A 15187-nucleotide genomic window follows, 5' to 3' on the forward strand; every position below is an offset into this window, starting at 1 on the left:
ATTAGGAGATGCGGTTGTTCTCTCTTTTTTGTTTTTTCCTTTGTCTATTTCAGTTCCTTGTATTCAAGGAAATTTCTGTCAAAACATTAGCTGAAAACAAGCTTAAAAGAACAGAGACTTCAGTGAGCATACACAACAAGGAACAGTCTTTGCAAAAATAGTTTGGAAAAGTCTCAAAACAAATAGATTACTACAGCATTCAATAATCAAAACAAAAACAAAATAAAACAGCAAACCCCTGAGAAAGAAGAATCTAACTTCCAGAGTTACTACATTATAAACATCCAATACCCAGTTTTCAAGAACAACAACAAAATCATAAGGCATACCAAAAAACACAAGAAAACAAGGCTTAGCTTATTCAATGGAAAAGGATAAATTGATAGAAACCATCCCTGCAGAAGCCTTATTTATAAAAAGCTTTCAGGGAATTCCCTGGTGGTCCAGTGGTTAGGACCTGGCGCAGCCTGGGTTCCATCCCTCGTTGGGGAACTAAGATCCTGAAAGCTGTATGGCGTGGCTAAATTAAAAAATAATAATAAATAGGACTTCCCTGGTGACGCAGTGGTTAAGAATCCGCCTGCCAATGCAGGGGACACGGGTTCGAGCCCTGGTCCAGGAAGATCCCACATGCCTTGGAGCAACTAAGCCCGTGTGCCACAACTACTGAGCCTGTGCTCTAGAGCCCTCGAGTCACAATTACTGAGCCTGCGTGCCTAGAGCCCACGCTCTACAACAAGAAAAGCCACTACAGTGAGAAGCCCATGCACCACAATGAAGAGCAGCTCCCGCTCGCTGCAACTAAAGAAAGCCGGCACCCAGCAACAAAGTCCCAATGCAGTCAAAAATAAATAAATATTTTAAAAATTTTTAAGTAAATAAATAACAAAAAGCTTTCACAGTAACTGTCTTAAATATGCTGAGAGCTAAAAGAAAGCATGGACGAAGAACTAAAGGAAATCAGGAAAACCATATATGAAAAAATGAGAACATCAACAAAGAAACAAAGTATTCAAAGGAACCACACAGTAAGTCTGGAGCTGAGAAGTACAAAATGGAAATTAAAAATTCACTAGAGGAGTTCAACAGCACATTTGAGCAGGAAGAAAGAAGAATCAGCAAACTTGTATAAGACAAAAGAAATAATCAAGTTGAAGCAGCAGAAAGAAAAAAGAATCGGAAAATTGAATGGAGCCTGAGGAACTTCTGGGATACCATCAAACAGACAACATATTCATTATGGGAGTCCCAGAAAGAGAAGAGAGAGAGAAAGGGGCAGAGAGATTATTTAAAGAGAAAATGTCAAAAAACCTTCCCAAATTTGATGAACGATATAGATCTTCAAATCCAAGAAGTGCCCAATCCCCAGATATGACGAACCCAAGGAAACACACCAAACACATTATAATCAAACTACTTAATGACAGAGAGGATCTTGAAAGCAGCAAGAGAGAAAGGACTCATCACATACAAGGGATTCTGAATAGAATTATATGCCAATTTCTCTTCAGAAACCTTGGAGGCTAGAAGGCAATGGGATGATATATTTAAAGTACTGAAAGAAAAGAACTGTCAACCAATAATTCTATATCTGGCAAAACTGTCCTTCAAAAATGAGACAGAAATTAAGACATTCTTGGATAAACAAAAGTTAAGGGAGTTCATTATCCCTAGACCTGCCCTACCAGAAATGCTATAGAGAGTTCTTCAAGTAAAAATGAAAGGACACTACAAAGTAACTTGGAGCCACATAAACAAAAACATTCTGCTAAGGGAAATAAGATGCAAAGGAACAAATATTACACAATACAATTTATATGGGATACCCAGAATAGACAAATTTATAGAGACAGAAAGTAGAATAGAGTTACCAGGGGCTGAGGTAAGAGGGATAATAGGAAGTTACTGTTTAATGGATACTGAGTTTCTGTCTGGTATGACGAAAAGTTCTGGAAATGGTCAGTGGTGACGGTTGCACAACACTGTAAAATATTTAATGCCACTGAGTCGCACACTTAAAAATGTTAAAATGATAAATTTTGTTTAATAAAAAAAAAGGATGCTAAGGTTTTTTTTTTTTTTTTTTTTTTTTTTAAACATCTTTATTGGGGTATAATTGCTTTACAATGGTGTGGGATGCTAAGGTTTTATTCCCCCCAAAATGTAAGAAACATACCAGATTGATTATGACTTGTTTTCCATAAATAATTATTTGTGAATCAAAATGCCTTTGGAAACCATCCATCTAGAGAGGGGGAAAAAAAGAGTTATATACTTTACCAGATTACATTATAAGAATACTTATAAGATGTTTAAAAGTGTCTCCTTAAATGTCCTATCTCTATATTCAAGAGAATGACATTAAGGTGGACTATGTCTTCTAGATATTCTAAATACCATGTAGTGAGTAGTAATTATAAGCCATTCTACTCTGAGCTACAATATTACTATTTTATTTCTGAGCATGTCAAACAGAATACACTAAATATTCTAAACAGTGTAAGACTGCAAATCTTACTGAGATCTCTAAAATCTAAATTTACCGTGTCATTCAGTTTGTTTTTCCACATTTCTAACATGCCACATACACAGCCCTTTGGTTTATAAGCTCGCTAAGTGCCAGAACCAAGGAGAAAGGCCTCAAAGATGTTGAAGTCTGACTTATAAGAAATAAATACATGCTCTATACGCAAACTATAATGCCACTAAGCTTCTATTTATAGCCAATGAAAAAAGCATGGAAGATACACACATGATTTGCTACTTTGTTGATCAGTGGCAGTGGTTTGTACTTGAGATTTGGTCTTTGAGACCAGTAAAGTGGTATTGATCCTCGAGTCTAAAAGAAAAGAAAAGATATGTAAAAAGAAACATATGCACAAACTTGTTTTTCTCACCTTATTGTCAGCGGTATATACAATATCAATGACTGCAAAAGAAAAAATAAAAATGCAATCTACTAACTATGAAAGAAATCCATGCATACCGGCTCCTAAAACTCGTATTTTGGGGCATGCATTTGGAAAGGACTTTTTCTGATTTTATATACATGCACTTGTGTAGTAGACAGTTGTGTTTCTCCTAAATTCTAAAATAAATCAATTTTTATCTACAAGTAAAAATTACCAAGTTACATCTGGTATATAATTTGGCATTATAATAAAACTAGAAATTGCTTTATTCATTCTCAAAAGAATATGTTTATGAACTTAAAAATATTTTTAGCCATTAATACTCTGGAGCAGTAAGTGATCCACAACCCAGATATTATGTCACAATGAATGCAAGGCAGGTAAAGTCAGTCATAAGCCAGCTGCTTGTCCTGTCGTCACTGCCCTGAAGAAGTCTAAGGGATTAAGCAGACCAGAGGCTCCATTTCCATAACCCTTGCACCTCCTACCCTACCCTCTCCTTTAGGGATTTATTTAATTCAAGGGCAGAAAACGTCAGCAACTGAGTGCCAGGTTAATGGAATATCCTTGTTTGGGGTGAACTCTTTCCATATTGTAGACAACGATATTACTTTAAAAAGGAGAGAAATTTCAACAATATGTCAGGAAATTACAATCCAAGTAGAAGAGACCAACTGGCTGGCTGCCTAACAGACACGTTAACTTGCCTGTACAAATGAAGCTCTGCTCCCATTGTAGTGCACAATTTGTTCTGTTTCTACAAAGTTAGCTGCATGGCCTTCAGAATCAATTCCTGAATTGGAAAAAAATTAACTATATTTATTACATAAGAAAAACATCAGAAACTCACTAATTCACTCTAACTTGAAAACTAAATTTCAAACAAATGCATAGCCCACCATCAGAAAGCTCACAAAGCTCACTCACTTCAACAGGCTTAAAGGGAGTATTAACGACCTAGTAACAAACAAGTAATGTCGGCTGCTATTTAATATACCAATTGTTTATATATACACAATCCCTCTAAAACAGTGTTTCTCAAATTTTGGACACATTTTAAAGAAAAAACAAGTTCTCAAAAACCTCTGACAGTATACCCATAGATCCCAATTTTGGAAGTTAACACCATTAAACACAATATTAAATGCAAATGTGGGCCATTACGTTAACAGTATTTTGTTATAATTATGCAAATGGTCCAGCAGATGCGTATAATTTTAATTACCAAAATGAAAGCACAACTGTATATGATCCTACAATTTCTACAACTCCATGAATATACCCATAAAAACTAATTTGAAAAGTATTGCTCTTAAATATTTAGCCTTGATTTGGTTAATTCTTTCAAATGTTTGAAGCATTACCTTACTATCTTGTTTACATAAGAAAAGCTTGCTAAGCAAAGGCAACTTTCAAGCGAGTCCCTGACTCAATTAGGACAAAAAAAAAAAAAAAAACCCAACAGATTTTTAATGATCTCAAATATTTCTCAACATTCTTTCTATCTGACGTACTTCTAAAACATATAACATTTTGAGGTGTAACATATAACATCAGTGTTTCTGTTAACATATTAACAGAAGGGAAAAAAATTATAGTCAAATCAGCAATAAAATGCCTTCTCAGTACGTTCTAAAATTACTTGTCAGAAGCATGGGCTATACTTGGTTCTGTCCAGAATTCCCATTAAGGAATAATATTTTATTATTTTAAATAAATAAAATATTTTAGTTATTTTAAAGTAGTTATTTTAAAAAGTGAGATTGAGAATAAGAGTGAGATTGTGTGTGTGAGAGCGAGTGAGCGTACGAGACATCTTTATGAAGCGATTTCCAATATATAAGTTAAAAAAACCCAAGGTGCAAGAAAATGTACACAGTATACAACCACTGTCTGCAAAAGAAGGAGAACATACTTGGAATAGCATAAAAATTATCTGAAGGATAAGTAAACTAACAACAGATCAGCTGGTCGGGAGGTAAGATGCAGCAGACGAAGTCAGAAATGAGAAATTTTTTTTAACTGCATATCTTTTTATACCTTTGATGCCTGATCTATGTGACTGCATTACCAATTCAAAACTTTTAATTAAAAAACATGATTCCAACCAAGAAAATCTAGATACAAGGGCATTGCTAACTCTAATCCTGGTTGTGTGATCTTGGCCAGGTCACTCACTAAATGTCTTTCTTCCTCTGCTATATCACCTATACTAAAGGAGATTAACCAAATGACTTTTACAACTTCCTGGCCCAAAACTTCTATGATTTACCTAAGGGTCCATAGGATTCTACTCTGATATACTCTGGCTTAAAAAAAAAAACAGAGTTCGGGAAACTCATTTTCATAATGACAGTAACTTCTAATACAGATTTTAAAAGCTTCGTTTAAGCAAATTAGCGTGTTGCTAGCACAAAGCCTAAAGAATAAATGCTCAAATGTAAATCTTCAAAGTTGAAGGCATAAGGTCAAATGTCTAGCTTCATACATGCAAAGAAACCAAGAGCAATATAAGAAAATACTTTCTGATATGAGTTTAGGTTATTGAAAACTATAGTGAGTTCAGCTATGCTCTCAGACATCCAGCAAATAACATGATCAATTCCTCTTAAAGCAGTAAGAAGCAGCCTACAGTGTCTCATTAACATCTGCAATGTAACTACAGTAGCTGGAGTAAAGTACAGAAGACCTACCTAATTATCATAATGAAGCAGGAGACAAATATTTAGCAAGTCTATCAAATGATAATGAAACAAATAAAATACAAAAGGTTACATTCATGTTACCATGAGCCAAACATTAATTAGAGATAGATATAACCCAGTACCAAATCGTGCTGACAAAATTAATCTCACCTCTTACATAATAGCGGACACCAGCTCTGAAACAACTCCTCCTCGAGATGAGAATCCAATCAAAGTATTTTCCATTAATAGAACATGAGTGCATAGTAATAACTTAACTACATTAAGAAAAATATAACATATTGCAAAATCATATGTATTATTTTCAGATGAAATTTGAATCCATCTACCCTAGTAAGAATGACTCTGCCTTTAGAAAATAAAAAGGAGAATATGCAAATTTTTGGTTCCTCATGAATATTCACAAGCCTTTAGTACTGATTGTGAAGTTCTGTCAAGTCAGTAACCCTATAATGACAGTCAGTGTGTTTAAGTGGTTCATTACAGTGTTTCTATTTAAATAATATGATTTCCTTTCCCAGATAGTCTTAACCACTTTCTGCAAGTAAAGAATTAAATATTAACCATATCACAAAAAAATCTTTGAATGAAAGACTTATACATTTAAAATAGATTAACCTTCCAATAAGAAATGGAAAAAAGGGGGGAAAAACACTAAGCTACTGAAGTTTATATTATATGCATAATTATAATTACCAATAACTTGCTAAGTATATAAAGATTTACAGATCAAACTGTAAATTAAAGATTATTCAGAAACAGAATGTATCTCTCTCTTCTTCATAGGTTTGGGTTTGCCCTATGGTTATTTCCTATACATAACATTTTGCTTAATATAATTTGATTCATCCATTATAAAGCATTAAGAGCATAATAAAATAAATATCTATAAACCTACCTCCAACTTGCAAAAAGTATCAAAGCCCTGAATCTAATATCTGTTCCTTCTTCATCCCATCCAACTGCCTTCCTCCCCAGAAGCCCTGTGGAGACGATTCCCCTGCCTTCTTAGTTTCATTATATGCAACCATGACGTGAAAACACACAGCTTGCTTTTGAGTTTTATAAAAATGGCACAACACTCTTAAAAAGCTTCAAGTCCTTGTTTATGCCCCCAGTAAGTATCTAAGAGTCATCCTTGCACTGCATGAAGCAGTAGTTTGGTCCTCTTCATTGTTGTGCGCAATCTATAAGAACCATACCACAACAGCCCTAATTCTTCTGCTGATGGAACTCGTGGTGCTCAGAGTTTGCTCTAACAGTGGGGCCGTAAACATTCTTGAAAAACCTCCTGTATAAATGTATTGTGTATGTAGAGGGGAAGGCCTGGTAAATCCATAAGGAAATGCCAAATAATTTTCAAAATAGTGGTACCAAATGATACTAGCAATATGAATTTCTTGTGATTCATCCCTCTCTATCACCTGGTATCATCAGACTTAATAATGAGTCATCTTGAGCTCCCAATTCTCAAACCACAGTACTAGAGAAGACTCCAAAGCCGTATTTACTCATTCATTCATTTGGAGCAGGGCACAAAGATGAATCAGACATGGAGTCTGCCTCTGAGAGAACTGAGTATAGCATGGAATATGTCTGTTTTATGAATCATTTTCTTCTGATTACAAGATGAATATCCATCCAAAAGCATGTAAGGAACGAAAGAAAAAGAAAAATCATGCAGAATCCCACCACCATGACACAACTTTTAAAATGTTGATGTATTTACTTCTGATCTTTTATCAATTAGTGACTCTCAGGGCCATGCACTCCCACTTGGGATGCCCATTTCACACTTTCTCCTCAACCTCCAGCTACTACTCACAGCTAATGGCACTGCTTCCAATTTCACTGTGAAAATAAAAGCCATCCACATGCTCCCACATCTATCTACCTACTAGCCTCCACGTCCACCATAGCTGCTTCCTTTCTACTAGGGCGGATGAGCTGGATGGTGGATAAGCTGTCTATGTCAGGCCTTCGACCTGTGTACTAGACCCCACCCCCTCATACACTCAAGGACATTGCTCCAGCATGTGACTGTGCTCCCACCTTCTCCAAAATCTTTCTTCCCAGCATCTGGTAACAGCCCCCATTTGGGGAGAAGTGGGAGAAACAGGAACATAACCTCCCTCTCTAATGGTCTTTTTTTTTGCGGTATGCAGGCCTCTCACTGTTGTGGCCCCTCCCGTTGCGTAGCACAGGCTCCGGACGCGCAGGCCCAGCGGCCATGGCTCACGGGCCCAGCGGCTCCATGGCATGTGGGATCTTCCCGGACCGGGGCATGAACCCGTGTCCCCTGCATCGGTAGGTGGACTCTCAATCTAATGGTCATTTTTAAACAACCAGCAGCATATCAGCTGATGAGACTCTGCCTGGAAACCTTATTTTCATTTGCTTCTGGGACACTACTCTCACTTGGTTGGTTCTTCTCTTCCTCACTTGCCTTTGCTGGTTCATTTTTCCAACTTCAAATCTTAGAGTAACTCTATATGACTCGTCCTTTCAGTTCACTTACTTTGGTTCCCCCACTTCAGAAGTCCTTTGTCCTGAGGCCTGTAGTCCGTGGCTCTAGCATTTATTCACTATCTAGAACCCCCTTCAGGCTGTCTTCTTTCTCCACACCTTTTTCTTCTCTATATACATTTCTTCCTTTGATGATCTCATCCCACTTCATGGCTTTAAATGCCATCTATACCCTGAGGACTTTCAAATTTATGTCTCCAAAAAAAAAAAAAAATTTACGTCTCCAACATGGACTTCTCTCCTAAACTCCAGTTCCATTAATCTATGTCTTCTTGACAATCTCTACTTGGATATTTACAGAAATCTCAAGCTCAACATGTCCAAATAGAAGTCCAGATACTCTGGCCTGCCTTCCACCTCGGCTCTTCCCCACCACAATGCATGGCTTCCTTCCACTTACTCTGGCCAAAAATCTTAAGACTCATACTCAACCCTCCTTCATTCCCCATGTATAATTTGTCAGAAAATCCTTTTAGCTGCACTTTCAAAACATATCTAGAACCTGACCATTTTTCATCACCCTCAGCTACCGCCCTGGTCCCAGGCAACATCACCTTCCATCCAGATTACTACAACTGCTCCTAGCTATTCCTTGCATCCTCCCCTGCTCACCTTTGGCATATTCTCTACATCACTGTCCGAGTGATCCTGTCTTACCATGACAATCCTCTACTCAAACCCCAATAGTTTCCCTTAACAGTTAAAGTAAAAGACAAAGCCTCTGAGGCCCTGCATAACGTGGGTCCAGCAGCCTCTCTGAACACAGCTCCTACTCCCTGTCCATTCTCTGCTCCAGTCACACTCCCACCTTGGGCCCTTTTTTCTTGCTGATCTCTCTCTAAGTACAGGAAACATCTGAGGACAGGTCTAGTCAAAAAGCTACACTAAACAAAAGCCAATGTAAAACTTCAGATTTAAAGCTAAATAGATAAACTTTCTAAAATCACCTAGAAAAAGTGTTCTATAATCTCCTTTGTTATTATTTGCCCATTCACAATCTCATTTTGGAATTAAAAAAACATACACACAATTGGCCCAAACCCTTAAAGCACTACCTAAATAGTACGCTTGTTATTATTTAATCCTTAGGAGAACTTAGAGAGCTCCAGGGAAAAACAAAAACCAGAATAAACAAGAGCTTTTGTTCTGACATTTTCTGATTTTTATTCCCCCACAACTGTGGAAAATGTTTCCTGCATTACTTTTCTGTTTTTAAGTATAACAAGCATAATAATTTAAGGAAATCATACTAACATAATGAACAAATAAATCACAGACTGTGTGTTAGTTAATAAGCTTCTTTGGGGGTATGTGATAGAAAGACCCCCTCAGTTTCTGCAGGGCAGAGTCCTGACTACAGGCACTCATCAGCACATTGTGCTTACCCTTTAACAGCCAGCTCACTTTGCGTCCCTATTTTTATTATGATTTCTATGATAAAGATTAGCTTTAAAAATGAACTTACAATTAGATAACCATTACTCATTTTGTATTTGTACTACACCTCACCCCAAGCATCATTCTTTGCACACCATGTATTTTCATTTTTCTGTGGCTATTTCAAATGACAAATATAATTTTTAATTGTAATTCTCCTCTCCAACTTGCTGGTTACCCTAGTTCCTAAGTCTAACTTTTTTAATTGCTAAGGAAAATTTTCAGTAGGCTAAAACTATTCTTGTTTATTGATACAAAGTCTAATAAAGCCAAAACACAGTGGACATATTTCTTCTTTTAAAACACCAGCCCCAGAGAGCATTAGTCAGTCTAAAGAGTTTATTCTATTAAAAAAACAATGGTCATTTACAACCAGTATTCTAAGATTTTATGTTAATGGTTTGATATTATTATCAAAAGAGATTTCTACTAATTCCTCATGTAATATTTGAGACTGTCTTTAAATCTAAATTCTAATAACATTTAAATAAAGGCTGCTAGAAGACTAAAGAGTAATATGTAAGGATACAGCCATATAATACCGGAAGAGCAAACCGATGGACCTGAAATGAAGATGTATGTTATGTTTAGGAATAAATATACTTCAAAAATAATAAACAAAAAGAAGCAGTATATAAAATATATTTACAGATGGGGAGGTAATATACAAATAAAACAAAGTAGTAAGCTTATGGGTAACTTTTAATTTTAAAGACATTTCTCTAGTGTAACGTTGTCTTTTTAATTAAAAAAATTTAAGTATGTGCTACAATCATTTGGGCTTGAACATTTGCAGATTTTGGAACACTAATACAACTACATGAAGTTGCAGGATGTTTATCTCCCTCCTTTTCAGTCTTTGCCCGCAAGAAGTTCACTGCTCCAGGGAAAAGATATCTCCACATTAAGGGTTTGCAGTTTAAACTACTTTTCCCAAAAAAGCAAAGCAAATGCCAAGAGATAATGCCATTAGGCAACTCTGTTTACCTAGATTCAATACATTATGCTTCCTAGGTGGCCTCCTTGTTTACATCTCATTTGTATAAACCAAGAACAAAGGAAGGTGACACCTATGCAAGTCTATCCTGGGTGACTGAAGGGAGTCAGGTTCCCATAGGAAGACAAATGCAAAGCTCTCCACTGCCTGGGGAATTAGCTCTGGCCCGATTTCTAACATTATTCATCTACCAAGACCCACTCTCTCTCTCTCACTTATAGAAAGCAATGTATTTATATGGAGCTATTTTTTTCTTTATTTAAGGCTTCTATAGAAGATCTGAGTAAAATAATTAGGCTTCTTCAACCTACAATGATGTGGGAGGGTAGATCGGATCAAAGTCCGTAAGTTATAAACAGAGTTAAATTAGAATTCTTTACCAAAATCCTTGGCGATTAGGTAGCCATTTTATAACATGTATTCAATTAAAACTTGAACTGTAACAAATAAGCTGGTTTTATTTAGTATACATTACCTCTGGCTGAGCAGAAAGTTCTCTTAGAAGATGACCATTCCATACAAACCGCTGGTCTGCCTAAGAGAGAAGTTTTAAAATTAATATTCAGTATCTCCTGCCAATTTGAGTTTCTACAGAAAGAAAAGTATAACAATCAATGTCTCCACCTGGTGGCTAGGAGCAGGTCTCTTTGACATGTTGCAAAAAGAACACTTCGGGTATCCCTGCCTCGTTGCCTCAAGCCAGTGTTGCTGGCCCGTACAGAAACCTGGCAGTCCCCGCAGGCTCTTTCTCTTATATTTAATCAATCACCGAGTCCTAAATCCCCTTCCAGATCCATTTCCTCTTCTACATATCTTTTCTCACCACCCCTGGCTAACACCTGACTGCATCCCAACTACTAAAACAGCCTCCCTCGCCTCAAGCCTTAGCCTGGCCCTTCACACTCTTCCTCCACATGCTGCCAGCAGTTGTTGTCTAACATGACACGTCTCCTGTCTGCTGGAAATTCTTCACTGGCTCACAGTCATCTAAAGAACCAAATCTTCACATGGCCTAACCAGTCCTGGAATCTGGCAACCCCTACTTAACTCTCTGCTCTCATCTTTGGCCACTCTGACTTTCAAACTATACAGAAGAAACTCCCTCAACAACTCAGTAGACTAACCAATTCTCTTCATTCTCTTTATGAAACACAGCAACGGACACTCCCTGTCCCCCGTCCCCAGCAGAAAGTCACGAGGAGTGGCTCTTGCACTCAGGCATAACCAGTTGAACTGTGTGTTCCCAATCAGTTTGTGCCAATTTTTCTTATTATTCATAACATAATTTAACTATTTTATAAATCAATGAAATATGACTTAAAAATAAACTGATCTTTCTATAAAGTTGAATGATTTACAACAGAACTTGATAAAAGGCAAGTTGCTAAAAACAAAACTGTTGAATTAGGAGTAAAAATGGCAACTATAAAAGACTGGAGAAACATAGTAAAAATATATGGTATTCTGCAAACAGACTGCTCTGTGTCAAAATCTTTAAAGAGACTCAAACTGGAAAGCAGTATAGATATAATTTACACAGGAAAGACAATTAGGAATCAAGGAACCAAAAACAAAGAAAGCTTATGATCCTACATCAAAAGATTGACCAGTCAATGTAAAATTTTATGTTTTAAGTTGAGATAAAATGTTTATAGTATATATGATTCACTTATCACTTTTGTAATTCCCCAAGTTATGGTAACTTTGACTCTTCTGATTAGCTGACAAAAAATTCCCTCTCATCCCAACAGATGAGATGGCTTCTTCAGTTTAGCCTAATATTGCCACTGCCTCTGACTGGAACCCTCCTTCTCCCACTGCCGCCTGATCAATAAGGCCTATTCATCATTAAGTCTCGGCTCAAAAACCACCTTCCTCTGTACAGTCGTCCCTGACTCCCCCAGACAGAGTGAGTCCCGCCTTCCTTCAGGATCCCACCACACTTGGGTACCTATCTCTGTGACAGCAATTGTCCCTTGTTCTGTGATTGCCTGGACTTCCACTTCCCCAGCAGACTGCAGGCTCCCGAGAGGCAGGGGCATGTCTTTTCATCCTGTGTGGCCGCTGGCTAGTACAGTGCCTGGTACATGGCAGGCATCTGAGAGGCATTTCATAGTGAATGGAGACTGTAGCAAAAAAGCAAGAGTCTCTTTGCAGTTAAAAGCCAAATTTCTTCATTGCTTAGCTTACGTCTAAACTTACATTGAAGCCTACATATAATCTTACAAAATCAGACTATAAAGCCTTTAAAAAGCCAGTCAACTAAAATATCGATTTAGGACTTCCCTGGTGGCGCAGCGGTTAAGAATCCACCTGCCAATGCAGGGGACACGGGTTTGATCCCTGGTCCGGGAAGAAGCCACATGTCGCGGAGCAACTAAGCCCGTGCGCCGCGATTACTGAGCCTGTGCTCTAGACCCCACGAACCACAACTACTGAAGCCCGCGCGCCTAGAGCCCATGCTCCGCGACAAGAGAAGCCACCGCAGTGAGAAGCCTGCGCACTGCAATGAAGAGTAGCCCCTGCTCGCCGCAACTAGAGAAAGCCCGCACGCAGCAACAAAGACCCAATGCAGCCAAAAAAAAAAAAGATATAGGTTGAGCTATATAAAATGATCATTTTTATTGGTCAAATATGGTCAGTTAGTGGCAATTTCGTATGGTCCAAACTAACAGATAACTGACAACTTTTTTTTTTTTGACAGCAGCCTTTTAAATGCTGTCTGCCCCCTAAACGTATCTACTTTTGCTAACAAAAAAATCAAGGCAGCAATTATCTAGGTTCCTGAACAGCAGAAATTTTATGTTGAAATCACCTGAGGTCCAGTTTTAAAGATACAGTTAAGTCAATAAAATAACCAAAAACCCCACCCTAAACAAAAGCATATTTTTCAAGTTCTTAAGTTGTTACTTTTCTACTTGTAAAAACTATAAAAAGCACCACTGCAGAAAGAACATCATCCATTAGAACATTAATTTTACAAGTACAATTATGTTCCTAATGCTAATAACTGTTACAACACAGAACACAGAGAGCCAGGAAATTACCAACATTCATGTTCAAGCTAGATTTCTAAAAATGGACCCCCGTGGTTCTCAATCCTGTCTGTGTAACATACACAGATTCTGGGGTCCTGAATTTGGAAATGAGATGTCTATTTGAAACATGGTATACTTTCAAAGCCCCATACATGATCCTGATAGAGCCAGGACTGAGAAAAATCAATATGTATTTTATGGATGAAATAGAGAAAAGCTCCTTAAAATTAAAAAAAAAGTAATAATAACTGAAGATTAAGCTTACCCTTTCCAAGAGACTCATTTCCTGGAATTCTGGACTAGTGTTAGACAGCCGCTGCAAAGTATGGGTCAAATCATATGTTGTTGAAAAATAAAATCCATCCACACTCAAGACATGGTTTATCATTGCTAGGAAAGTTTTGTTATCTTGTAACTGTAAACAAAGGAGAGCAAATAATCAGTCTATCTCATACTTGAAAAGGAATCTATCAACATGACAAAAGAGTGAAAATAAAAACCTGAAAGTTCAGCCCTGTTAAATGCCACTGGCTCAAAGACTGGGCAGGATGCTCACCATTTCCCCAGGACCTGGGACAGTTCCTGATACATGGACAATGCTCCACACCATAGGGTATTATATTAACTGATTAGGGAGACCTCCTTTCCCATTGGTATCCTTCACAATTTTTACTTTAAAGGGCAGAAGAGTTACTTTACCAAAACATCACCACCTTAGGTTATGACCTACTGTGTCCCAGACACTTTACAGAGATTCTCCTTTATCTTCAGAGCAACCCCTTGCTGGTTTAGCATTAATTATCCTCACTTGACAGAAGAAAAACATAAATTCACGAGGGGCCCAGTAACAGAGTCAATAACGAGAGAACAATACCATCCTCATTCCTAAGAAACTTTACTGGTTTGGGCTAGTTGGGAAGTAAAATGGAATTCTTTACCAAAAAAAAAAAAAGCAAAGACTGAAAAGTCCAGGAGAGAGAGAAGTGGCCAAGATGGTAGCGTAGGAAGACCCTGAGCTCACCTCCTCCCACAGGTGCACCAAAACTACAACTATTCACAGAACAACTATCTGTGAGAGAAACCTGAAGACTAGTAGAACAGATTTTTCACAGCTAAAGATATAAAGAAGAAACCAAGATATGGGTAGGAGGGGTGGAGACCTGGTATAGTCAAGACCCACACTCTCAGGTAGGTGACCCACAAATGGGGAGAATAATCACAATTGCTGAGGTTCTCCCCAGTGAGCAAGGGGTCTGAGCTCCACGTCAGCTACTGAGGCCAACGATCTTGCACGAAGAAGACAAGCCCCCAGAATGTCTGGCTTTGAAGGCCAGAAGGGTTTGTGTGCAGGAGAGCAGGACAACTGTAGGAAACAGAGACTCCACTCTTAAAGGGCCCATACAAAATCTCACATGCTCCAAGTCCTCTAGCATGGAGGCATTTAAAAGGAGTCTAAGTCAGAACCACTTAGTGATCTTTGCGAGCCTCCTGGAGAGGCAGGAGGCAACTGGGACTGTTACTGGGGATGCAGATGTTGGCAACAGCTGTCTCAGGGAGTTTGTTCTACCACGA

The 15187-nt window shown here is 37.9% G+C and overlaps 1 protein-coding gene across 2 annotated transcripts in view; it reads right to left on the minus strand.

Annotated features, from left to right (window-relative positions):
- Positions 1-15187, minus strand: part of SACM1L (SAC1 like phosphatidylinositide phosphatase) — a 38486-nt gene that overhangs the window by 13892 nt on the left and 9407 nt on the right. For both annotated transcript variants that reach the window (XM_065885177.1, XM_065885176.1), the window contains 7 exons: positions 13881-14030; positions 11053-11112; positions 10110-10143; positions 5768-5869; positions 3620-3705; positions 2753-2839; positions 2177-2245 (listed from right to left, as the gene is read on the minus strand). In XM_065885177.1, the coding sequence (XP_065741249.1) occupies positions 2177-2245; positions 2753-2839; positions 3620-3705; positions 5768-5869; positions 10110-10143; positions 11053-11112; positions 13881-14030 (588 nt within the window). The remainder of the gene's footprint in view (positions 1-2176; positions 2246-2752; positions 2840-3619; positions 3706-5767; positions 5870-10109; positions 10144-11052; positions 11113-13880; positions 14031-15187) is intronic.

Source organism: Phocoena phocoena, chromosome 10 (genome assembly GCF_963924675.1).
Source record: "Phocoena phocoena chromosome 10, mPhoPho1.1, whole genome shotgun sequence".
Lineage (NCBI taxonomy): Eukaryota > Metazoa > Chordata > Mammalia > Artiodactyla > Phocoenidae > Phocoena > Phocoena phocoena.